Source organism: Schistocerca cancellata, chromosome 3 (assembly GCF_023864275.1).
Source record: "Schistocerca cancellata isolate TAMUIC-IGC-003103 chromosome 3, iqSchCanc2.1, whole genome shotgun sequence".
NCBI lineage: Eukaryota > Metazoa > Arthropoda > Insecta > Orthoptera > Acrididae > Schistocerca > Schistocerca cancellata.
This window is the reverse complement of record NC_064628.1, coordinates 381,448,218-381,475,294: the sequence shown is the minus strand read 5'-3', so window position 1 is coordinate 381,475,294 and position 27,077 is coordinate 381,448,218. Positions and strand designations below refer to the sequence as shown.

Genomic DNA, 27,077 nt, shown 5'->3' with positions numbered 1-27,077 from the left:
AACTTTTATTAGTTTTCAATGTAGTCTTCTTGTAGATTAATGTACTTGGTCCAACGATGTTCCAGTGCCTTGATCCCATCTCGAAAATGAGTTTCCTACAGGCCTGCAAAATAGTTGTCAACTCCGGCTATCAATTCTTCATTTGAAGTGAATCATTGTCCACCAAGAAAAATGTTCAGTTTTGGGAAGAGACAGAAGGCTGACGGAGCCATATCGTGTGAATAAGGTGGGTGTGGCAACAATTCATATCTTAGTTCGTGCAATTTTGCCATCGTGACGGCACACGTGTGCTGGCATGCAAATAATTTTTTCATTTCTAATTCTTCAGTTAAAATGTGATACACCCTTCCACGTGACATATGGCAAGCATGAGCAATTTCACGAACTTTGAATCAGTGATCCTCCATGACCATTTTGTGCACTTTTGCAATGATTTCTGGGATAGTAACACAAGTTGGCCGACCATTGCGTGGATCATCGTCTAAGCTCTCCCAACCAAATTTAAATTCATTTGTCCTCTTGGCAACAGTTGAATATGAAGGAGCAGAGTCCCCCCAGGGTATTCTGGAAATTGACATGAATGTCATTTGCTTTTACACCTTTCTTTACAAAGTACTTTATCACTGCTCGAACCTTGATTTTTTTCCATCTTCGCAAATCACTACATGGGAACAACAACAGAGCCATGTCACTGCCACAGCTCTCTTCCAAGAGCACTGACGTGGCACGTGTTTGCAGGCAACAGTCCAATGACCTCTCATGGTGATTCCAATAACTTTTCAAACCACCCTCGTAGGTCCTCTCCATTGAGATATGTTGACCTGCTTTATTTGCTTGTCTCCGTAGTTGCAAGACTTTATTAGCTGCTCATATAATGATTTCAACAAAATAGCAATATTGTCTGCAAATGTCAGACAATCTACCTGTATTCATATTTTCTTGCACCTCAGTCATATTCCTAACACTCCTTTTATTTCTTGTCACCATTCCTTAATCACCTAATCAGGTACACAGTTAAAGTATAAAAGGGAGCGTCTATATCCCTGTGTGACTTTGTTTTTGATCTTGAAGGACTCTGAAACCTTTCCTCTGAGCTTGACCTGGGGTATCATACTACTTAGGGTTTGTTTAATCAGATCATTGGATTTTTTATGCAAACTCATATCCTTCAAAATATGTAACAATATCTGTCTCTCCATTGAATCATAATCTTTCTTGAAGTCTGCAAATGTGAGCACAAAATTCTTGCTCCACTGTTTCTGATATGCAACTACCAGTTTCAGATTCAAGATCTGTCTTGCAAATGATCTTCTCTACTCAAGCCTCCTTGGTACTTGCAAAATTACCATATTTACTCGAATCTAAGCCGCACTTTTTTTCCGGTTTTTGTAATCCAAAAAATCGCCTGCAGCTTAGAATTGAGTGCAAAGTAAGCGGAAGTTCTGAAAAATGTTGGTAGGTGCCACCAGAACTAACTTCTGCCGTTGAATATACGTAGTGCTATACAGGCATGCTTTGCAGGCACAAAGATAAATACTGGCGCCAAAACCTCTGCGTCAGTAAATAAATTAAAAAAAAAAAAAAAGAAAAGTGGAAGACGAGCTTTTTCTCCGCCCCGAGTTTCGACCACTGCATATTCATACATTATCCATCGAAGGAAATACAGAATGATTCCAGAATACAAATTCCGTACTGTTCATCTTCGAATGTAGCAGCATTTCAATGTACTACGAAAATCCGACTGGCAAGACTGTTTGGGATGTTTGTCAATATGGGAAACTCTACGTTCTGAATTTTTTCCTACCTGTGAGAAGAGATGGTTGCTAATAGGAACTTTTATGAATTGTGAATCACATGCAGTATTCTCTTCACCATAAGAATAATATGAATAAAAACATTTTTTCATGTGTTCTTTCGTGTTTGCAGCTATCTCATTTAAATCCTGTCAGCCTAATAAACTACGAAACTAGAGTGAGACAACAGCAAACGGGGAAGAATACACATATCATGTCATGTTTATATTCGTATTATTCTTATGCCTAATAGTGATACAGTCAGAAATGAAGCACGGCAATTGACTAGATTTTTAAATCTAAGATGACTCTAATTTCGGTACAGAATGTAACATACTAAAAGAGACATCTGCAAAGATTTTCAAACGGAGAAAAATTTTCGCTAAACTCTCGTTCTTGTTGATCATTATTAAAGAAAGCAGCAGTGTAAGTAACAACAAATAGCAGTCTCTTGCCATTGTTTCGCTATTGAGACAATTCCTCTTTTTTATTTGTTTTATTTATTTATTTATTTTTAAATTGTAAGCGGCGGTACCATGCACAAAAGCAAGTCATGCAGCAAGCGGCGACAGGCCGGCGTGAACAATCTTTATCAAAAAGCGAAAAACAATGCATGGCACAATACAGTAATGCATTTTCAGCTTAGAGTGACGTAAACACCTATAACAAAGAGAACAGCACTTATCAGATCAAAGAAAAATAAGCAATCAATTCAAACCAGACGAAGCACTTTAAAAAGGAAGGGTACCCATATAAATACGGATGGAGCGCCTGACACATAGCAATGGCTACCTGGTAAAGCTTAACTGCTAAGCTTACGACTCGAACCAAACTACTGTAGGTGTATTGTCACTCATTCGACCTAAATTATGTCTCGTATTATAATGGACCAACTTTGTTTCGATTTGGAGGTGCGGCCTAAAACTTTTCTCTCACCTTGAAATTCGAGTCTCAAATTTCAGGTGTGGCTTAGATTCGGGAAATTTTTTTTCCCTTGATTTAGAGTCTCATTTTTCAGGTGCGGCTTAGATTTGAGTAAATACGGTATGGATGTAGTCACTTTTCACTCTGTTCTGCAAGCTTTTGAGAATATATTATAGGTCATTGGTATTAATGATATTCCACTGTATTTCCTAGACTCCACTACATCTCCCTTTTTGTGTGCAGTGCCGTCGTCCATTCTTCTGGAAGTCACTCTTCCTTCCAAATTTTACTTATAACATGTGTCATGTTTAACGGAAACTACATTGCCTATTTACTAAACATACTGCAGAAGCTAGACACACTAAAAGTAACAGATGAATCAAAATAACAGATGATTCACCAGCAAAGCCATACAGATCTTCTTTCATTCACCATGCTGTAGTCAAGAATTATTCAAACACATCTTTTGACCCTAAAATTTGTCTAAACAAAATATTTAGTTCCTCTTATCTATCCACTCTAAGCTCTCGCTTTTAAATAGCAATTTCTTATCCAACATAACATCCTATTATGAGTAGATGAACTTCTTAGTTTTATCACCATGGGAGGTACCAATTAAATCATTATGACATAAAAGCTACATTTTACATTCATTACCAACAACACTTACTCGTATGTTGGTTTCTGTTACTTGTATCGCATTACAACATGTCCATTATATTCAGATATATTCAATCCCCCTTGCTACAATCATATTTCCTTGGACACAGAACGAAAGTGTTAATGCCTACCTTTCTATTTCAAGGATCTACTCTGGCCAATTTTTAGCTCCGGAAGATGTTTCCCCTACTGATAAATTAATAATAAGAAAACTCTTATGGTAAACAGAAAGACAGAGCTTCCATCCCTGTCTGGCCATTCATCTTGTAAGTATACCTATGAATCATGCTGAAGTTTGCTCCCAGTTTGTCCTTTGTCCCTGTTCTTTGTTGACAGAGCAAGGCTTATACCTATTATCAAACTGAATAAATGGATGCAGAAATTCAACTAAACAGAAAAAAACTGAATGCATACTTCAGTGTTAAATTTTTGTTTTTTCATGAAAAATTCTAATGATAGTTGTCTGATGCTTATCAATAATACTTTGTGAGGTATCTTTACTAAAGTCACCATTGGCGTCACCTCCCTATTCAGCTCCCTTGCACTATTATCCCTACTCACAACTCCATCCTTGGCCTCGTCTCTTCCTTCCTTTTCTCATCCAGCCCACCTAACACAACCAACAACCACAGTCAAACTGCAGCACCAGAATAATGTAGTTACCTGTGTATGTATAGATTCATTTCTTAGTTCTGAGGAAGGACATTCTCTGCAATTTTAGTAAGAAGTTCAAAATTTTTTATGTGCTTATGAAATGCTTAACCTCTGAATTAAACACTGAGTAGTTACGTTTAGTGTTTATTAGACATTATAGGAAACAAAGTTTAAATACATCATTAGTTTCAATCTAAGAAATTCATGAAACTTACATAGGCGGTCCTGTCGAAGTTGTGGTTGACTGAAGATACCATCTGACACAGTCCAAACGGTAATGTTGTACAGCTTTCCTGGTACAAGGCCTGTGAAGGTGACCTTTGTTTCTGTGTCATTGGCTGCCTTTTCAATAGGTGGAATGCTTGGATCCGAAAGCTCAAAACGGTAGTGATCAAAATGTGAAACAGACTGAGGTGTAGGAGTGTAGCGAAGTGTCATCGAATCTGTTGCTGTGGCCTCCAGTACTGGCACAACTTCTGATTGTATTAAGGGCACTGTAAAAATAATATTGTTATTAAATTCTGCAACAAAAGACAGAAGCAAGATTTGTTACAACTTCTGCATGACTGATTCAAATTTACTAAATGAACTTAACAGTAGAAGATATTCCCTAGCTGAAATCTTGAATTTCACATTGCATGTCCTGTGGATTTTAATTGCTTTTGTACTTTTCACCCTCCACAGCATCTCTCTCCTAACATTATGAAACGGTTGTTTCTTCCTCCTGTTCATTTCTTTTTACAGTACTCACTTAACACTGAGTGTACTTACAACTGTACATTGGCCAAAGCCAGAGATTTGGGGTGGGGTGGTGGGGGGTGTGAGGGGGGAGGTGGGAACATTGCCACCTGCAGTATGGTTACCTTAATGTCTAGTTTACGCTCCTCCAAAAGCAGAAGTCGTGCATGAAGGTAAAGGTCACTTAAATATCATTTGAAATCCTAACTGAAATTGTCTAATAAAAGTCCTAAGTGCACCATGAAGGAAAATATATGAAATAAAATGAAGTACAGCACAGTTGTCTACAATGACTGCCTCAAAAACAGTACTGGCAGTTAGCTAACATTGGCTGCAGCCAAAAACAAGTGACTAATGGCCAAAGCCTTACGGCATCTGCTAACTTTTACTGATTTCGGACTAAGAAGCTGACCCGCAAATGAAGTTAACACACTATACATATAGTTTTCATTGAAAGTAACTCCAGAATCGAATCATAAAACTGGGCATATAAATGAAGTAATACAGTGGTTTCGGAAAAAAAAATACAGATAGTATAAGTAATAAAAACTGTGTGGAAAGAAATTGGGCGGAGAGAGAAGCCAGCTATTTGAGCACACAAAGCTGACAGCTCAAAGTAGTAGGGAAGTAATTGAGTGAAGTGGAAGTTGAGAATGAGAAACGGAAATCTAAAGACGTGAAAAATGATGAGTGGATGTCATGAACGTACATCTACAATCAATTTGAGAAAGAGAAAGAGCAAAAGAAGCAGATGGTGTAGATTGCAGGATAAATATAAGAAATGCAAGCAAATAATAAAATATATATAACAATGTAATGGATAAAGAAAGGGAGAAGAGACAGAATTTATGTGAAAGATGTAAGGAACAAGAGGGCCAGAGTACCCCAAGACTTCAGAGGAAATAAATTCTATAGTGATTATGTTCTAGAAAACTGCACAAATGTAAAGCATGTTGAACTATTTACTGTAAAAAAGTTTGAGAAACATGTGACTACCCGAACACAATATCCAGTTCTTTTTATTATGTAAAACAACTGACATAAAGGTCTGGTTACCTGTGACAAATCTATGATTAATTACCTCTACCTTCCCTTGTTTTGTACTTTGTATTTTTTCTCTTTTTCTGAATACTTTGCTTTTTCTCCTACACATTTACTTTTGTTGCATCTTTTACAAAATATGGCAAACAATTGTATTATTTATATCATATGTTATTGGTCTTCATCTGTGTGTAGTGCATATTAACTTCATAATCAAATATCTTGTCTTTTGACTTTTTATTGGTCTTTTAAAGAAGTTTTATGTATAGTTTTCAATTATTTCTCAATCCAACCAACTCCAGATAAGGCTGCTTCATCATGTGACAACAGACAGCTTCAAATGAAATTTTGGCCCCTGAAGATGGAGCATTTGCTCCGAAATATGTACAGACTCAATAAAATGGGTGAGTGACTTTTTACCAATAAAATACATAAAACTGAAAGAAAAATGACCAAAATATTTCCAAAAGAAAAAGTTCAGACTTAGAAAAAATATAATGGATATCCTCCTCATCACCACCACCACTGTCATCACCACCACCACAATCACCGTCTGCTTCATGGGGTGGTCTTGTAGGGCCAATTCCAGTCCGTTCATCCATCTATCCACTCACACACCCTTTCCTTGGTCTTCTCATACATCTTCTGTCCTTGGTCAGTATGCAAAACTTTGTCTTAGTAGCTGCTTAATACCCATACAAAGGCAATAACGGATTTTTTAAATTCTATGACTGGGAAAATGATAGAACAGTTTTGACAGATATATTTTTTATCCACATTCAAACCTCTCCTCCCACTGTTATTTTGAGCCAGTTCTGTAAGATATATTAAACAGTCTTTCTTGCAACACATAACAAATGTGTATATGAAAATTGTTTTAGAACAGAAAATAGGGAAAAAAAATAAGCTATTCATAAATAAAAATAAGGTTGTTTCCCTGTAGTTGTGGTCACAAAGAGTTGCGGCCTTTCAATGCGGGCACAATATACAAGCATACACATAGAACAAAGGAAACTCACCAATTTAATTCCAAAAGTTTTAAACAATAATAGTATTAAATAAGTAACTACTAAAATCAAAATTTCTGATAAACACAAAACTTACTGGTTCGTTTGGAAAGAGTTGTATTATCACTCTTCATTCCATGTGAAACTGTATGAATCTGGAAGAAGTACTTCAGGCCTGGCATGAGATCACCTATGAGCATCCTCACAAGTGGTGGTTTGGAACCAAGTGACACGCCATGAACATTCTGTTCTGTCAAATTACGTGTCTGTTCAGCAGTGTCTGGGTCATCTTCTGCACGCCATTTGATAACATAATACTCAATACGGCCCTCTGGGCGAGGCCATTCGAGAGTCACATTAGATGAGTCAACTAGGACTGCTATGGCTGTTACAGGGTTGGGTCCTAATGCAAAAGAAAATAGTTGCTACAGGTTATCAAATGTATTCAAATTCCTCTTTTAATGTGATATTTTGCAAATTTTGAATACTCACGGACTGTGTTGTTGACTTCTTGTGGTTTATTACTTTCTACACCATAGCTGACAGTTGTTACCTGAATTATGTACTTCTCACCAGGTGTCATATCAGCAATTTCAGCTTCAGGTACTTGTAAAAGTGGCAGTTTAACCCAAGATGTTTCATCCTCTGTGCGATACCTGTTTACAACGTATAAACAATATTCAAGATGCATTTCAACACAAACAGTTATTATATTTTCATTTTTGTATGGAAAGCATCTTCGTACACTTGTGCACTTCATGCAAAATCAGAAAATATGTTTTCATGTTAATCATACACATTCAGTGGCAGAGAAAAAACTGTATGTAATTTAGGAGTAAATGAGACAACACACTGAATAGCAAAAGTGTTGAGTCATCATCTTAGAGAAAGAAAACTTGTTAGCTTTCAGAATCAATCCTTTCTTGAGCTAAAGGATGGACGGACACACACACACACACACACACACACACACACACACACAAAACAACCCTATGTGCCCCTACATGTACACTATCTCGAGAAAGAATTGATCCTGAAAGCCAGCAAGTTTTACCCTGGAGTTTTTTTAGGAAAGTAAAAAGTAAACTAGGATGACAAGGTCAGCTGAGACACAGAAGGAAAGATGAAAGATAGATCAAAAATGAAATGCAAGCAAGCAATAGACACCACATGAAAACCGAAGAAGATGCAGTAAGTGCAAATAGGGTAGTCAATGAATCAGCATTATCTTCAGTTTGTCCTTCCCTTATAGACTGACGAGCTAAAACATTATGATCAGAGCCCATCTCGATACTGAGCGCCATCTGATGGTAGTGTAGCCGTGTTACTCTGTAAGGAATGTATATAAATGGAACAGAGATGAATGGGGTGTCATTCTAACACCAATACTGGCCTCAAATGTGGAAATACATTGACACGACTTTGACAAAGGGCAGATTGTTTTGCCCTGATGTCTGCAAACAACCATCTCAGAAATGGTGAATCTGATCGACTGTTTGTGTGCTACTGTCATGAGCATTTACGGAAAGTAGTTGTAGGACGTGAGTCCACAAGTAGATGAAAAGGTGTTAGATGCCTACTACACATCAAAGAATGTGGGTGTCGAAGGCTAGCTCCATAAAGCAAAAGCAGCACAGACAGTGATTTGTGGCAGACCTGGTAACAGAGTAAATGCTGGTGCAGTCATAAGTGTTTCAGCACACACTCTGCCGAATGTGATTTCTGCAGCAGATGACCCCAGTGTGTTCCCATGCTGAACCAACATCATCATCAATTACGATGGCAGCGGGCATGGGGTCAATGAAATTTGACTGTGGATCAACAGAAATGTGTCACCTGACCAGATTAATAATGTTTCTTGTTACACCAAGTCAATGATTCCTGTCCAGACACATAATCATCCAGGCAAATGACTACTCAAAAGATACACCATGCCATGGAAGCAGGCCAGCGGTGGAGAGGTGTGGGGCAGTATTTTGCTATGAGAGACATTTGCCTGGACTTCGATGAAACATGTGGTAGTAATCCAAGGCACTATGACAGCTGTGAAATAGGTGAACTTTATTGTGGACCACCAGCATCCCTTCATGCTTGATGTCTTCCCTGAAGGCAACAGCATCTTCCAGAAGAATAACTGTCCTTGTCACAAGGTCACAATCGTGTCAGTGGTTCGAGGAGTACAACAGTGAACTCACACTGATGTCTTGGCCACCAAATTCACCAAATTTGCCTATTCTGAGCTCAATGGAACACATCTGAGACACTATTGGGCACCAGCTCTGTGCCCATAAAGCACCAACCTGTAATTTAAGGGAATTGCATAGCATGTGAGGAGGCTTTGGGTGCCACGTACATGTATAAATCTACCAAGTCCTTATTAAGTCAGTCTCAGGCACAGTCATTGTTGTAATGCATCTAAAGGTGGACCAATACAATATCAAGCATGTGGTCATAACGTTTTGGCTGATGTAAAAATGAGCATGAACAGTAAGCAGTGCAGAATAATTGGACAAGAACAGTCAAGACAAGAGAAGTTGGAAAATTAACAACACCCAAAAAAGGGGAAATAAGCAGATGTAAATGGGCAACTGAGGATATACAGAGTTCAAAAAGAGAAAGAGTTCAAAAGAAGAAAAATAACAACAGGATCAATTAGTGTAAACAGAGGCCAAGTGGGCAATCCAAAATGAGCACATGCTGTATAGTGAGTGCCCACCTGAAAAGACAAAGAAGAATCTAAATGTTACACAAGAAACCATGCAAAAGTAGCACAGCTATTAAGTACCATAGTATAATTTAGTAGCCATCATGCTAGCAAAAAATATAAATTGTGATTGTTAGTCAGCTAGTATATAGCACAAGTTATCCACAAAGTGGCTCTCCCTCCGATGAATTAGATATTACTACTGCATGTGACAGGGCTGGGACAAGTAGTAAAATAGACTGTATACAGCAAGTTATACAATGGCACAATCATACTGATATGAGCCATATGTCAATCAAAGAGGTTGAGATGCCATTGTAATTTCAGCAAGGATTTTGCAAAAGTTAGTAGTACAACAGAAACCTACTCTAGTTGGACTTGGGAGATTAGTTGGCTCAATGGAAATCTGTTAACATGGCAGGGAAGTTTATGGATTCCAGTCCAGAATAGCACTATGGCATAAGACGTGCATTCCATCTCAAAATATGGTCAAGTGGTTCAGAGGCTGTCTGAAACAGCACAGGAAATTTAAAATAGAGCGTGAAGTTGGTTTAAGAATAAGGACTTGAACACACAAATACTGATAGTTTTCAGCTGTTTAACTAGTACAGAAGTACTGAGCAGCCTATTACTCGAATGGAGACTAACACTGATGAAGGTCACAGATTTGGAAAAGTATCGGGATACTTATCAACAAAAATGAATTTCCTGGAGGTTCAACAATGCAACTTCACTCAAGCTACATATTGTGAAAATACAAACAAGGTGTTGCCAGTGTCTCAACTCTAGGGAAGCTTTCTGTAAGCAAGAAGTGAAATGGTGGTTGCAGAGGAATATATCATGGTTCCCACAGTTGTGGTTCACACCTTTTCGTGTGTCATCTGCTCAACTGTGTTTTGGTTTTTGGTGAGTATGGAACTGGTTTAGGTTACGAGGAATGAGTCAATAGGTTTATTTTTCAGGTGGGCACTAGATCAGAAAGTCTTCAGAAAAAGCAGCAGCAGATAGTCCATACGCAGGGTGAGCAGTAAGTATCTAGGTTTCATTAAATGGCTATCAGGTTTTCATGTTTGATGGAATAATACTGGAAACAGCACAAACATGCAGAACATTAAAAAATATAATGATTTTTTGTGCCGCATAGTACCCACAGTGGGTGTGAGAGATGGTAAACTCAGCAACAACAAAGATGGCCGATCACTTTACAGTCAGAGAATAAGCACAGACTGCTTTGTGTTAAGAGATATGGAATTCAATCATCCTTGTGCACAGATGGTGGAATTTGGTGAAGGGAAGGAATGCCACAATTCATTCAGAGACAATAAAGAACTGTCACATGAAGCTAATGACCACAGGTTCAGTAAAGGATGCAGCAAAAACAGGTCATCCATCCATGTCTTGGTGATCTGAGAATAAGGCAACTGGGCATAACATGTTCAGTCATAGCCCATGGAAATCAACATGCCAGGTAGCTCGTGAAAGCAGACTCACAAGGCACACTGTGCGTTAGGTGTTGCATAGAGAATTAAACTTTCGAGTGTGGAAACCACATTATGTGCAGCAGTTAACACCAGAAGACCGTGATAGCATAATAGAGTATGGGGAATTGATGCTGGGTTTGCACGAAGGTTGGCCTCAACTGTTTCACATCATCCTCTGGAGTGACGAGATTCTATTCCACGTGGGAGGTTTCGACAATCGGCACAACTGTCATTACTGGACATCTCACAGTCCTGGAATTACAATGGAAAAGATGCATTCTTGTCCAAAAGTGACCGCGTGGTGTGGAGTAACATCTACAAATGTCATTGGCCCATGCCTCCTGCGTAACACAATTAATGGAGAACATTGCCTTCAAATGTGTCAATATTACATTTGGCCCAAGGTATCAGAATGGGAAAATACCGACAACATTATCTTCATGCAAGATGCCACACTGCCTTACTTTGCAAATGTTGCGTGGAACTGGTTGGATGATAAGTTTCCAAGATGTTAGCTGAGGAGATGTGCACTTCATGATTGGCCTGCAAGGAGTCCACACCCGACACCCTGTGACTTTTTTTTTTTTATGGGTCCCGACAAAAGAGTGTACCAGATGAAACCTCGCACATTGAACAAATTGGAAGCACAGATTCAGGAAGTTCTTACCAACATCCCACACAACTTCCTCCTGAAAGTTGTGAATTCCATTCCACGTCATTTGAGGAGACTGGTTGACACCACAGGTGCCTACAGGGTAACTTAATGGAAAATATGCAATCATATTTTCATATAACAGTGTACATATAGTACACTACTGGCCATTAAAATTGCTACACCACGAAGATGACGTGCTACAGAAACGAAATTTAACCGACAGGAAGAAGATGCTGTGATATGCAAATGATTAGCTTTTCAGAGCATTCACACAAGACTGGCGCCGTTGGCGACAGCTACAACATGCTGACATGAGGAGGAGAAATGCGTACCATCACGTTTCCGACTTTGATAAAGGTCGGATTGTAGCCTATCGCGATTGCGGTTTATCGTATCGCAACACTGCCGCTCACGTTGCTCGAGATCCAATGACTGTTAGCAGAATATCAAATCGGTGGGTTCAGGAGGGTAATACGGAACGCCGTGCTGGATCCCAATAGCCTCGAATCACTAGCAGTCAAGATGACAGACATCTTATCCGCATGGCTGTAACGGATCATGCAGCCACATCTCGATCCATGAGTCAACAGATGGGGACGTTAGGAAGACAAGAACCATCTGCATGAACAGTTCGACGACAGGAATGCCTGTGATGGTGTACTCAGTGACAAACCTGGGTGCACAAATGGCAAAATGTCAACAGATGGGGACGTTAGGAAGACAAGAACCATCTGCACGAACAGTTCGACGACAGGAGTGCCTGTGATTGTGTACTCAATGATGAACCTGGGTGCACAAATGGCAAAACGTCATTTTTTCGAATGAATCCAGGTTCTAGAATGAGATTTTCACTCTTTAGTGGAGTGTGCGTGGATATGAAACTTCCTGGCAGATTAAAACTGTGTGCCGGACCGAGATTTGAACTCGGGACCTTTGCCTTTTGTGGGCAAGCTACCAACTGAGCTACACAAGCATGACACATGCACCGTCCTTACAGCTTTTACTTCTGGCAGTACCTCGTCTCCTACCTTCCAAACTTTACAGAAGCTCTCCTGCGAACCTTGTAAAACTAGCACTCCTGAAAGAAAGGATATTGCGGAGACATGGCTTAGCCACAGCATTGGGGATGTTTCCAGAATGAGATTTTCACTCTGCAGTGGAGTGTGCGCTGTTATGAAACTTCCTGGCAGATTAGAACTGTGTGCCGGACCGAGACTCGAACTCGGTACCTTTGCCTTTCACGGGCAAGTGCTCTAGCAACTGAGCTACCCAAGCACGACTCACGCCCCATCCTCCTGTAAAGTTTGGAAGATAGGAGACGAGGTACTGGCAGAAGTAAAGCTGTGAGGATGGGGCGTGAGTTGTGCTTGGGTAGCTCAGCTGGTAGAGCACTTGCCCATGAAAGGCAAAGGTCCCGAGTTCAAGTCTCGGTCCAGCACACAGTTTTAATCTGCCAGGAAGTTTCAATCCAGGTTCTGTTTACAGCATCATGATGGTTGCATCTGCATTTGGCGACATCGCGGTGAACGCACAATGGAAGCATGTATTCGTCATCGCCATACTGGCATATCACCCGGCGTTATGGTATGGGTTGCCATTGGTTACACGTCTCGGTCACCTCTTGTTCGCATTGACGGCACTTTTAACAGCGCACATTACATTTCAGATGTGTTGCGACCCGTGGCTGTACCCTTCATTCGATCCCTGCGAAACCCTACATTTCAGCAGGATAATGCACGACTGCATGTTGCAGGTCCTGTACGAGCCTTTCTGGATACAGAAAATGTTGGACTGCTTCACATTCTTCAGATCTCTCACCAATTGAAAACGTCTGGTCAATGGCGGCTGAGTAACTGGCTCGTCAAAATACACCAGTCACTACTCTTGATGAACTGTGGTATCGTGTTGAAGCTGCATAGGCAGCTGTACCTGTACACACCATTCAAGCTCTGTTTGACTCAATGCCCAGGCGTATCAAGGCCATTATTACGGCCAGAGGTTCTGGGTACTGATTTCCCAGGATCTATGCACCCAAATTGCGTGAAAATGTAATCACATGTCAGTTCTAGTATAATATATTTGTCCAATGAATACCCATTTATCATCTGCATTTCTTCTTGGTGTAGCAATTCTAATGGCCAGTAGTGTATTAATTTCAAATAAATAGCTCTGCAAAGATAAAAGTTGTACATCAATTTCAATACCTAGTTACTTCCCACCTGCCTTGCACACAAGGGGGACATTTAGGAAGAGGTATGGCATCAGTGGTGACTTGCAAATTGCATAGTGGATAGTGTAGATCTCAACCCCTAGTTAGTAACTTTAATGTAAGAAGGACCTGGGTAATAGTATACGGACGTTTAATGCCTGCTCTGCTACCTGTAACTATATTTCAGTCAGTATTGTTAGGTTTGTGTATTTTCAGAAGAAATCAAGTGAGATTACACTGTTTAGATGGAGTAGCAAGCTGTTTCAAAACAGGTCCAAGGTCCATGAAAATAGTGTGATGTTTTCTCAAGTTCTTGCACAACTAATTGCATGGTGAGGACAGGTACACAACAGCACAACATGCCCTTTTGCACATACAGCCATTATTTCAGCAGCACTCCAATGCAGCCATTGTGTGATATTAGGATGATAGTGAAGTTGAAAGATTTGATAGAATTCGAAGGCTGTGACTCTGCAGTGACTGGATGGGATCAAAGGCACACAGAATGAGTGCTATAGCATACATCACAAACTCATGCAAAGATTATATGGTATGTTTATGTTAGAGTGGTGGCAGATCAAATTGGGAAAGAAGCAGAACAGATCCATGCAGTTTCAAGATACTTTTCTCACAGCTAAAAGCAAGCAAGTTTTAATAATTAATTTACATGAATGCTACGGAAGGCAGTGTGGTTTCAGTTCTCTGAGACTGCAAACGTGTGTGCAAGTTGTGTGTGTGTGTGTGTGTGTGTGTGTGTGTGTGTGCGTGTGTGTGTGTACTGCTGACAAAGGCCTTACTGGCCGAAAGCTATAATTGTCTGAATCTTTTTGTTGTGCATATCGCAGGCATTTATTTATTATTTACTGGTCATGTGAATCTAGGGCTATACAGTGTATAAAGGATATCTGGGCCATTTATTAATAACTATACAAATTATTTGAAAAAATTTTCACGCACATCAGTCTAGCAAAAAGATAATATTACACAATATTTTATTATTCTATACACTTTTCAAAAACAATCTTAGTTGTTGCTGTAGTTTTGCCTTTCTAGATACTCCCTTAATGTACAGAAACAGTGCTTCATCAAGTAATCCTTCACTGCTGATTTGAAACTGCTGCTATCCATTATTATTTTTGTGGATTTTGGTAACTCATCATACAGTTTGATGCCAGGATGCAGTATGTCTTTCTGTATCATGGTGTATTAGCCTTTTGTACATGCACATAATTTGTCTTGTCTGGTAACTGTGTATGGATTAATTAATAGGTGATTCATGGACTGCAACTGCTTAATTTTTCTTTTATGATAAATACATTTTCTAACATGTAAAGACATAGAAGAGGTAGCATTTTATTTTTCTTAAATAGTGGCTTTCACGATATCTTTGGACAACTCTTCCATTACTCTAGTAATCATTTTCTGGAATCTAAATAATCTCAAACTTGCTCCACAATATCCCCAAAATACTATACCACATTTCAGTATTGAGCAATATTAAGCAAAACATATGGTCCTGGCATTATCATATTATATATTGTTCCTCAGAACTCTTATTGCAAAAGATATTTTGCTCTGTTTTCTGTTTATGTCTGCATGGGTATCCCATTTCATATTCTGTTGTATCCATATACCCAGAAATTGTGTACACACTGTTTTTCTGATTGTTTATCCATTTATTTCAGTATGTGGATTAGCTGGTGTCATATTCTGGGTGGTGAGTATGTGCATTGCAACAGATTTTTCCAGATCTATAATAAAGCTGTTATTATTGAAGTACACTGCTACACATCAGGAGAAAGAAAACTGGCGTTCTACAAATCGGAGCGTGGAATGTCAGATCCCTTAATCGGGCAAGTAGGTTAGAAAATTTAAAAAGGGAAATGGATAGGTTAAAGTTAGATATAGTGGGAATTAGTGAAGTTTGGTGGCAGGAGGAACAAGACTTCTGCTCAGGCAAATACAGGGCTATAAATACAAAGTCAAAAAGGGGTAATGCAGGAGTAGGTTTAATAATGAATAGAAAAATAGGAATGCGGGTAAGCTACTACAAACAGCATAGTGAATGCATTATTGTGGCCAAGATAGATACGAAGCCCACACCTACTACAGTAGTACAAGTTTATATGCCAACTAGCTCTGCAGATGACGAAGAAATTTAAGAAATGTATGATGAAATAAAAGAAATTATTCAGATAGTGAAGGGAGACGAAAATTTAATAGTCATGGGTGACTGGAATTAGAGTGTAGGAAAAGGGAGAGAAGGAAACATAGTAGGTGAATATGGATTGGGGCTAAGAAATGAAAGAGGAAGCCGCCTGGTAGAATTTTGCACAGAGCACAACTTAATCATAGCTAACACTTGGTTTAAGAATCATGATAGAAGGTTGTATACATGGAAGAACCCTGGAGATACTAAAAGGTATCAGATAGATTATATAATGGTAAGACAGAGATTTAGGAACCAGGATTTAAATTGTAAGACATTTCCAGGGGCAGATGTGGACTCTGACCACAATCTATTGGTTATGAGCTGTAGATTAAAACTCAAGAAACTGCAAAAAGGTGGGAATTTAAGGAGATGGGACCTGGATAAACTGAAAGAACCAGAGGTTGTACAGAGTTTCAGGGAGAGCATAAGGGAACAATTGACAGGAATGGGGGAAAGAAATACAGTAGAAGAAGAATGGGTAGCTTTGAGGGATGAAGTAGTGAAGGCAGCAGAGGATCAAGTAGGTAAAAAGACGAGGGCTAGTAGAAACCCTTGGGTAACAGAAGAAATATTCAATTTAATTGATGAAAGGAGAAAATATAAAAATGCAGTAAATGAAGCAGGCAAAAAGGAATACAAACGTCTCAAAAACGAGATCGACAGGAAGTGCAAAATGGCTAAGCAGGGATGGCTAGAGGACAAATGTAAGGATGTAGAGGCTTATCTCACTAGGGGTAAGATAGATACTGCCTACAGGTAAATTAAAGAGACCTTTGGAGATAAGAGAACCACTTGTATGAACATCAAAAGCTCAGATGGAAACCCAACTCTAAGCAAAGAAGGGAAAGCAAAAAGGTGGAAAGAGTATATAGAGGGCCTATACAAGGGCGATGTAATTGAAGACAATATTATGGAAATGGAAGAGAATGTAGATCAAGATGAAATGGGAGATACGATAATGCGTGAAGAGTTTGACAGAGCACTGAAAGACCTGAGTCGAAACAAGGCCCCCGGCGTAGACAACATTCCATTGGAACTACTAACGGCCTTGGGAGAGCCAGTCCTGACAAAACTCTACCATCTGGTGAGCAAGATGTATGAAACAGGCGAAATACCCTCAGACTTCAAGAAGAATATAATAATTCCAATCCCAAAGAAAGCAGGTGCTGACAGATGTGAAAATTACCGAAGAATCAGTTTAATAAGCCACAGCTGCAAAATACTAACACGAATTCTTTACAGACGAATGGAAAAACTAGTAGAAGCTGACCTCGGGGAAGATCAGTTTGGATTCCGTAGAAATACTGGAACACGTGAGGCAATACTGACCTCACGACTTATCTTAGAAGAAAGATTAAGGAAAGGCAAACCTACATTTCTAGCATTTGTAGACTTAGAGAACGCTTTTGACAATGCTGACAGGAATACTCTCTTTCAAATTCTAAAGGTGGCAGGGGTAAAATACAGGGAGCGAAAGGCTATTTACAATTTGTACAGAAACCAGGTGGCAGTTATAAGAGTTGAGGGACATGAAAGGGAAGCAGTGGTTGGGAAGGGTGTAAGACAGGGTTGTAGCCTCTCCCCGATGTTATTCAATCTGTATATTGAGCAAGCAGTAAAGGAAACAAAAGATAAATTCGGAGTGGGTATTAAATTCCATGGAGAAGAAATAAAAACTTTGAGGTTCGCCGATGACATTGTAATTCTGTCAGAGACAGCAAAGGACTTGGAAGAGCAGCTGAATGGAATGGATGGTGTCTTGAAGGGAGGATATAAGATGAACATCAACAAAAGCAAAACGAGGATAATGGAATGTAGTCGAATTAAGTCGGGTGATGTTGAGGGTATTAGTTTAGGAAATGAGACACTTAAAGTAGTAAAGGAGTTTTGCTATTTGGGGAGCAAAATAACTGATGATGGTCGAAGTAGAGAGGATATAAAATATAGACTGGCAATGGCAAGGAAAGCATTTCTGAAGAAGAGGAATTTGTTAACATCGAATATAGATTTAAGTGTCAGGAAGTCATTTCTGAAAGTATTTGTATGGAGTGTAGCCATGTATGGAAGTGAAACATGGATGGTAAATAGTTTGGACAAGAAGAGAATAGAAGCTTTCGAAATGTGGTGCTACAGAAGAATGCTGAAGATTAGATGGGTAGATCACATAACTAATGAGGAAGAATTCAATAGGATTGGGGAGAAGAGAAGTTTGTGGCACAACTTGACCAGAAGAAGGGATCAGTTGGTAGGACATGTTCTGAGGCATCAAGGGATCACCAATTTAGTATTGGAGGGCAGCGCGGATGGTAAAAATCATAGGGAGAGACCAAGAGATGAATACACTAAGCAGATTCAGAAGGATGTAGGTTGAAGTAGGTACTGGGAGATGAAGAAGCTTGCACAGGACAGAGTAGCATGGAGAGGTGCATCAAACCAGTCTCAGGACTGAAGACCACAACAACTGCTATATTCTTTGTAATGGCCTTCCTTAAGCGATTTTTCAATGGTTTCTTTGGCATGTTCTGTATTTAAGATGCTGGTGTCATCTGTAAATTGTTATATTTTATTGTTACTACTGTTATAAATCATTTACATGCAGTAAGAATAGGATTGGACTGAAAATGAAATCATGGGGAACTCCATGTTTGATCACTTATAAATCTGACTAATGGGTACTGACTTTCTCATTTACCTCATGTGTTATTTCTACGATCTGTTGTTTTTCATGGTGGTACATTTAATACAATTATATGATGCTCCCCTAATACCCTAATTCTGAACATTACCAAGTAATTCATCATGACTGATTGTATAAAATACTTTGGTAAGTCTAGGAATACACTCAGGGTATTTTCCTTCCTACCTAACCTCTGTAGCATTTCATACAGAAAAGAAAAGGTTGCTGCTTTGGTTGAGTGATTTTTCCCAAAACCATGTTTGATTCTACTGATATATTTATCTATTTATTCAATTAGACAGTCTTTTACTTTAAAAAGTTTCTCTAGAATTTTTAAAAATACAGACATTAGAGAAACATGTCTATAGTTTGTCACCTCTTCCAGGCTTCCTTCTTGTACCGTGATTGCACTTTAGCAACTTTTAAGCATGTTGGAAAGTTGCAACTTGAGAAGGACAGGTTTATAAGGTAAGTCAGTGGTTCAGAGATTAAGTCTACACTTTTTTTCCCAACACAATCTGGTATTTTATCTATTCCTGGTGAGTGTTTTGATTTTAGATGCTTATTTTCTTGCTGTAATTCTTGAATATTAGTTATGAGAAATATTGTGTTATCTGCCTAATCAGTTTTTGATGTCATTTGAGTGGGTGACATTTTTCTCCTTACGTTTTCTGCTATATTCAGAAAATAGCTGTTAAACACATTAGCTACATCCTTCAGGTTGCTGATTGGCTGTAAATTTTGACTGTACATTTTCATTCAACTGTTTTGTTACTTCCTGTTTCTTTCTTTACAATATTTCAAACAGCTTCTATTTTGAAACTAGCTGGCAGGTTAAAACTGTGTGCTGGAGTGAGACTCTAACTTGGAACCTTTCCTGTTCGCTGGCAAGTGCTCTACTTGTCTGCAAAGATCCCGCAACTTTGCCATAATAAAATGTAAATTTCCTGGTATCATCGAAGACTGTGTGCAGTTTTACTCAATACTATATTTGTGTTGTTGCAACATGTCACAGCATTAAATTAGATTAGATTAGATTTACTTTCATTCCAATTGATCCGTAGTGAGGAGGTCCTCCAGGATGTGGAACATGTCAGAAAAACAACAATACATGACAAATATTTACAACTAAAATAAATAAGCTAATGTACCATTCCACAGGTCCCAAGTGGAATAATCGTCATTTTTTAATGAACACTAAGAGTCATTTTACAAATAATAATGCACTGAATTTAAAATAAAAAAGTTTATTTATTTGTAAGGTAATAAACATGTAATACAACTACTGTAATACTTATTTACAATGAACACATTACTGCACTGAAATGGTGCAGAAGTCATGTTGTACTTATATACAAATCAGTTGGTTTTACTAAGAAATTCATCAATGGAGTAGAAGGAGTTGGCCACCAATAAATCCTTTAGGCTTCTCTTAAACTGAATTTCATTGGTTGTTAAGCTTTTTATGGCTGCTGGCAAGTTATTGAAAATGTGTGTTCCTGGATAATGCACACCTTTTTGTACAAGACTAAGTGACTTTAAATCCTTGTGAAGATTATTCTTATTTCTAGTATTGATTCCATGAATTGAGCTGTTGGTTTGAAAAAGTGATATATTTTTAATGACAAATTTCATTAAGGAATAAATATATTGGGAAGAATTAGGCTGCAAGCATTAGGCCATTTATACTATTCTTACAGTGCATTTATTTTGCATTAATGTAGTTATATAGGTTACACTTTGTTTCAACTCTGCATAACTCTTGTCCTCATTATGTTTGTTATAATGTTGATAAAAGTTTGTATTCACTAATGTCCAGACAACTTCACATGTATTGTGACCCCTCAAAGGTTTTCTCAGTGTGACTGATTAATGATGTGCCCCCAGTTGTTCAGACAAATTGCTTCCATTTAATGCACAATATTTTGACGACATATCTCGTGATTTCCTTCAGCTGCTGCTAGTTGCGCTATTACTTGTATTCGTTGTCTCGAGTCCAAACAGGCTGTGCACTGAAGTCCAGGCAGAGAGAACACATAACAGCACAATTCTCAGAACTAAAGGATATGACTAAGTATGTCATCAAAATATTGTGAATAAAACATACACAACTATACTGAACACCATTATTAAAAAGTACTGTTGCCTCTGGGTTGATAATGATTTAGAATTACAAGTACACCATCACAGACAAAATACTCATTTCTGTATATGTTACGTAAAATAACAATAATAATCATCATTATTTGAGAATTATTGCATACATGCAAATATTATGTACAGAAGTAATCTGTTAATTATAAAAAAATTGTTACCTACTTGATCAAAAAATCAGAAAATAAAGTATTCTTCGGGGCATCCCAACGAACTAAAATTGAATTACTTGTTGTCCGCTCAATGGTTAAGTTCTGAGGTGGGTAGGGATCTGTAAGTTACGAAATACATTCTCAATTAAAAGTTCCAGATTGTTGCAATATACTGAATACACTAAAATGATTATATGTAGAACCATGTTGTTTATTGTCTATCCTTCTTAGACATAGGTTTCATTCTTTAGCAGGCAGAGGAAAAATTATTTTATTTTATTGTCAATTTTGGTTTTATTTCCACAAATTTCAGTACATTTTTCCCAATTTCCATGTTACATTTTGACAAAAATATTTAAAAGATAACAAAATTACTAAATTTATCAACATAAAGACATGTTATGAGCTATGACATGCATCAAATCATAGCAAACTAAACAGTGAAGATGGCACATCTGAGAACAAATCCAGAATGACAGAATGGACTCTTAAACTTTAATAAATGGTCACATGACTATCACGCAAACATTAAAGTATCCTCATTGGGAACATCCAACATGCTTGACACTGAAGCTCTGTTAACAATCACAGTGAGTGTGAAAGCCAACTTTTAATCACAGGGGAGGATTCTGAAACAATGGACATTCAGCAGAATGTGAACCAACACTTTCTTACTGATTATGACTAGTAACTAAAACTACATCTATCAAGTTGACTTCCACCACTGGGTGATGGGTATTATGGCCTGCACAAAGTGTAACTCAGAATTTTAAACACTGACAAGCATCAACTGTTTAGTCGCACACACAATATGGTTGGGTTTAACAATTCCTATCAGTAAAAATTGTTGGTTATCCCAATATCAGACACTAAGCAATTTCAACAGTTTTAGCAGCAAATCATATGAAGTAATCATTATCAGATAGTACACAGATAATGCCGATATTAGTCAACTGATGCCTTCCTTCACAATTATGACTTTTTACTAGACATTTTTACTAGAAAAAACAAGAAAAGACAAATTTCACGATATTTCTTCAAAACCACCACATCATAATTATGTTGTCAAGAGCTTCCTGTTTTGGCTAAATTATGTTACTACCTGAACAAAATTTTCACATCCTAAATCATCAGGAATGCTAAAATGTTGAGCATTACACATGTTACAAAGTAAATACAACATCTTTAATTCTTATAAAATTATTGTAGACAAAACTGTATTAATGGGCATAATTACATACTACTAAAATCTCTATAATCTACCTTACTATAGGTCAATGTCTGAAAACATTTGGTGGCATCATAAAATAATAAAATATAGGGCTACACTTCTGTATTATCTTATGTCTGCATATTACCTAGCACCTTATGATTCTACTAGCTGAAAACAAACACTAATCTAATTGTGAACTGATGTGATTTCTATTCAAACGGATTCATTATACTTTTAACATTTTACATAAAGGGCTATTAAGGTACGCGTCGCAGGCATTGGTTAACACCATGAAGTGCTGGAAAATAAAAAAGTAAACTACTATAACTCTACTGACTTGGATATCCCAAGGGACAGATTCTGCCTTTTAACTCTTAAGCTTTCCCCTATCCATGTCTATTCATAACATTTCTTTGTAAACCATCTGAGAGTAGTGCAGTCAGTGATGACAAGAAAGGGGAAAAAATATTCTGACACACAGCACAGTAAGAGTGGCCCTTGCTAATGTTTCCATTCAAGCAGTGTGCCACTTCCTTGTTTCAAAGTTTTCATAAAGCGAGGGCATGAAGCACTACGAGAAGTTTGGAAAGTAATTCATGCCACAGATGGAGAGTTTAATGATCACGAAATGTTTCTACTGTGACTTCTCTGTTTGCCAGTCAAATCTTGGTGACTTCCTCCTCTTCCAGGGTTTGAATCAGCTATCTATGTGCTCCCACAAAAGACTGTGTTAGTGACTTTGTCTGCAGGGAATGGTACTGGAAAGTAAGTACTTGCATATATCAAATTATGATGTATCTCCAAAAGCAAAATTCATCTCTAATATTGTGACGCTTTAACCATGTGTGCATCCCCTCCTAAACAAATGGATCAATTTCAACCAAATTTGGCACATACAACTTGGGGAATCAGCAATGTGATGGTTAGAATCTCCTAGCTGCCAATGAAATGGAGATATGGGTGAAAAGGGTTTTTCAACCCCTGATAGCAGATAAACCACTGGCATCAGATGGGCACAGCTAAGCGATGAGAGAGGGGTGTAATGGGACACCCTTCTTTAGCATTGCTATTTTTTTCCATAGAAGTAGCTGATACCGGGAATGATTTCGAATCTTGTACAGGTTAAAATTATCTCAGCTGTTTCACTAAAAGAATTTCATATGGTTTTGTATATGATGTATTATATTTCAGGTTAAAATGTATAAAAAGAAATTAATTTGTTACAATCCATATGTACAGCTAAAATTACTCTTCTTTTAAAAATATTTGAAATTATGAAATATCTGGAATACTTAAAATTCCAATTATTATTCACTCAATCTGATGCTTATTATTAAATTTATTTCTGGATTCATTTACAAAATAATGACATTACTTGCTGAAGATTTTTCTTTTGTTAACAAAGTTTGTAAACTCTTTTGTTTTGAAAACTCTTTGGAATATGGTTAGTACCACGGAAAGTAGTAGTAGTTGGCATGCCTCTGATGGAAATGGATGCTTTTTTTATATCTGGCACTAGCAATGTAATTTGTGGTGTTATAGAAGTGGAAATTGTAAAGATGGTGTGACATTGTAAGAATTTGACAAAAAATAAGCGAGGGCAATGGACAGGAGGGAGGGGAAATGGGTAAGAGGCAGGTGGAAGATGGACAGGGGTAGTGGACAGACGGAACAGGAAGGGGGGGGGGGGGGGGACAGAGATGATCAGGGAGATGGAGGAGAGGAGGAAGAAATGGGCAGAGACATGAGGAGGAAGAGAGAGACAAAGGCATAAGGGGAGGCTGAGATGGACAGAGAGGGGGAGAGGCGGAAATGTGGGCAATATATGTGCTATACGTGTGCACAGGGGAAGCTGCAGGTAAAAGGCTATTTTTCAATAAATACTTACACACAGCCTGGAAGTATTCATGTGGCTCACTTCGTAGACCATGACTGATAGCAAATACTTTCACTTCATAGCCTGCTCCAGGGTACAGGTCCTCCAGCAGAACATATGACAGAGTTGTTACTTTTGTCACACTTTGTCCTGTTAAAAAACAAAACAAACACAATTCATCAATAAAAGTTGCAGGTCACTGTGTGTGAAATGCTTTACAACTACAAGAATGCTGCTTTTTATAGAATTCTCCGTTCATTGCCATCCAAACATTTCACCTGATTCTGATCAATACTGAAATATGAATCAAGGGAACATGGTCATCATGGACTGTATTTTTTTCAAGTATTTTGGCTTGTAATAACACAAAAACTTTAATAAACACTTGACTGAGACCTTCATCAAGTAATTAATACAAAAATTATACGTTGCTTTTATCTACAGAGGTAACTGTCACAACTTCATTCACAGATGTATGGTCTTCCCTCTGCCATGAACCATTCAATCAGCAACAATATCAGTACAATGACAAATATCTACAGTTTCTTTTGTTGCCATCAGCATAGATGCTTCATTGACTTCTGTTAGGGCATTATGTGAGCACTGATAATACCTCTCCAATTTAACAGGTTCAGGTGGGACACCCATTATAGCACAGAATATCTGGGCTGCTTTTCTACCCTTCCGAATACACCCCATGGCATAGCAAGGGGAATATACCATTTCATAAAATTTGTACATGTTACAGGAGATGTCATTGTACTCTTAGTAGTTTTGCATACTTGGCATTCCACTACAATTTTGCTAGATTGGCTTCTTCTTTTACTTGTGTCCTCACTAAACATAAACATTTTTTCACTGTTACAGGATTTACATATAGCAGTAGACAAAAGCAATCGTGAAAGCTAGCACTAGTTTAATTGAAATACAACCATTATTTTTATTATTTACAATGTCAACATTCTTGTTCATCTTTGGTAAGATATTTTAACTTGCATTTTGAAGCACTGCCCGGTCGACTTTTAGGCCTAACCTCTAATTTATTCATTTTTAATACCATTTCCAACATAGTTTTTGCATATTGCAATGGAAATTACTGAAATATGCCTAAAACAATCATAACAACAGGTTACAATGCAAATGCATTGGGAAAACAAGCAAATTAAAGTAAAATACTTGTATCGGCAGAAAGATCAACTGCAATATATTCCTCCTTGCTGCAGAGTCTATATGTTCTTCAAAGATATTAAGAAAAAGAGTTGCTGTGGAAATATCAGCACCAAAATTGAATAGTGGGACTTTTAGGCAAGGTTTTGTGTTTGACAGTAGCATAACACATAGGCCTTTAAAAAACATGTACTGCATCTGCTTTGAAAAGGCATCTAAACACAAAAATGGTGAGGTAGTACAAATGAAGTATATATCTTTACAATTAGGATTGACCACAGAATTTTATTTGTTTATTTTAAGCAAAATTTTCATTTTTGAGTCCTCATGATGTCCAGCTTCCTTTAAATGAGAATACAGAGTGCTGTGATATTTGGGGAGATTAGACAAAAGATAATGACAACTTTGAATTGGAATCCCCCTGCCCTAAAGCCAGACAGACTGGGCTCAAAAGGATTATGGTAAGTTCCACAAGGTCACACTCTCCTTTTCAGGAAGGAATCAAACATAAGATTTAAAAATAAATAAATTAAATTAAAAAGATTTACAAGAACAAATGGTGAAGGATGGGCTGCCATCAGATCAAGTGCGCGTCGGATGCAGCCTGTGGTATGTGCATCCCCGACTTCAATTGTGAGAGTCTTTTTGTTGTGCCTATTTGTGATTCAGCATCTCTGCTACATGGTGAGCAGCAACTTTCCTTCTCATAATTGTTACATTCCATCCTGGACTGACCACTGTTTGATCCCTGGCTTCAAGGGTTGTTATTCTTTCATGTGTCCCTCTTTGTCAGTACTACTTTTCTTTGTATTTGTTTTCTACTGTCTACATAATAGTAATTATCTAAGTCTTCATTCATAGCCTTTCTTTGATTTGTTTAAGGTCTCTAAAATCCATCAACAAACAGTTTTTACATGCTTCCCTAGTGATCCTTGGTACAACAGCATTTTAACAGTGTGGGCCTAATAGACTGCAGTCCAATACTTCAACTGATAGACATGCAAAAACAATCTAAATATGAGTTCTCCAAAACCAAAAATAATTAACATATATCTTTAGTTAAAGATTTAAAACAAAGTTTGTGACTGGTTGCTGGTTTTAAGTTAAATTTCCTCTGTATTGTAAATGGCCGTCTAGCTAAACATATCTGTGTTTAGATGATTTTTCAGAGCAGATGCAGTGCATGTTTTTTAAAGGCCTAGCTGTCATACTACTGTCAAATGATTGACAATATATACTTGCAGGAACTTTGTACAGCAATTATATATTTTCTATCAAAATATTCTATCATTAAATATTCCTGCTGCCATCAAGACAAGTAAAAACTAGATTAATCAAACAGTAATAAGACAAAATGTATATTTAGACATTTTCATATTGCAATAATAAAAATTTAGTTTTATTGAGGCTGCAAACAGAATCAGGAGACATATTCTACCACCAATAGGTTCCAGTTTTGCAAAAGCATTTCTTTTAACTTCTAAGACATACCTGTGTCATTCCTCTTGTATATCACTTCAAACTTGTCCTGGCGAGTCTGAACGTCACATTTCCAAGTAATGTTCAAACCTTTCTCCATGGGCAGCAGGTCTTTAATGATGGGTGCGGAGGGTCCTGTCAATTTTTATTGTAAACATTGTAAATAAATGCAGTTAAATCCACAACACATTTTCAATACAAAGATCAGATGATGAAATTAGGTATTTTCAACTTGCTATATATTTACTTATCTATCTGTTACTGATTGCGAGTATAGAAGT

At 37.9% G+C, this 27,077-nt stretch overlaps 1 protein-coding gene across 3 annotated transcripts in view; it reads right to left on the bottom strand.

Moving 5' to 3' along the window:
- Positions 1-27,077, bottom strand: part of LOC126175085 (tyrosine-protein phosphatase 10D) — a 337,665-nt gene that overhangs the window by 78,134 nt on the left and 232,454 nt on the right. For all 3 annotated transcript variants that reach the window (XM_049921622.1, XM_049921623.1, XM_049921624.1), the window contains exons 11-16: positions 26,809-26,931; positions 24,163-24,300; positions 21,075-21,180; positions 7,310-7,473; positions 6,915-7,220; positions 4,247-4,525 (exon numbers count right to left, since the gene is read on the bottom strand). In XM_049921622.1, coding sequence (XP_049777579.1) covers positions 4,247-4,525; positions 6,915-7,220; positions 7,310-7,473; positions 21,075-21,180; positions 24,163-24,300; positions 26,809-26,931 — 1,116 coding nt within the window. The remainder of the gene's footprint in view (positions 1-4,246; positions 4,526-6,914; positions 7,221-7,309; positions 7,474-21,074; positions 21,181-24,162; positions 24,301-26,808; positions 26,932-27,077) is intronic.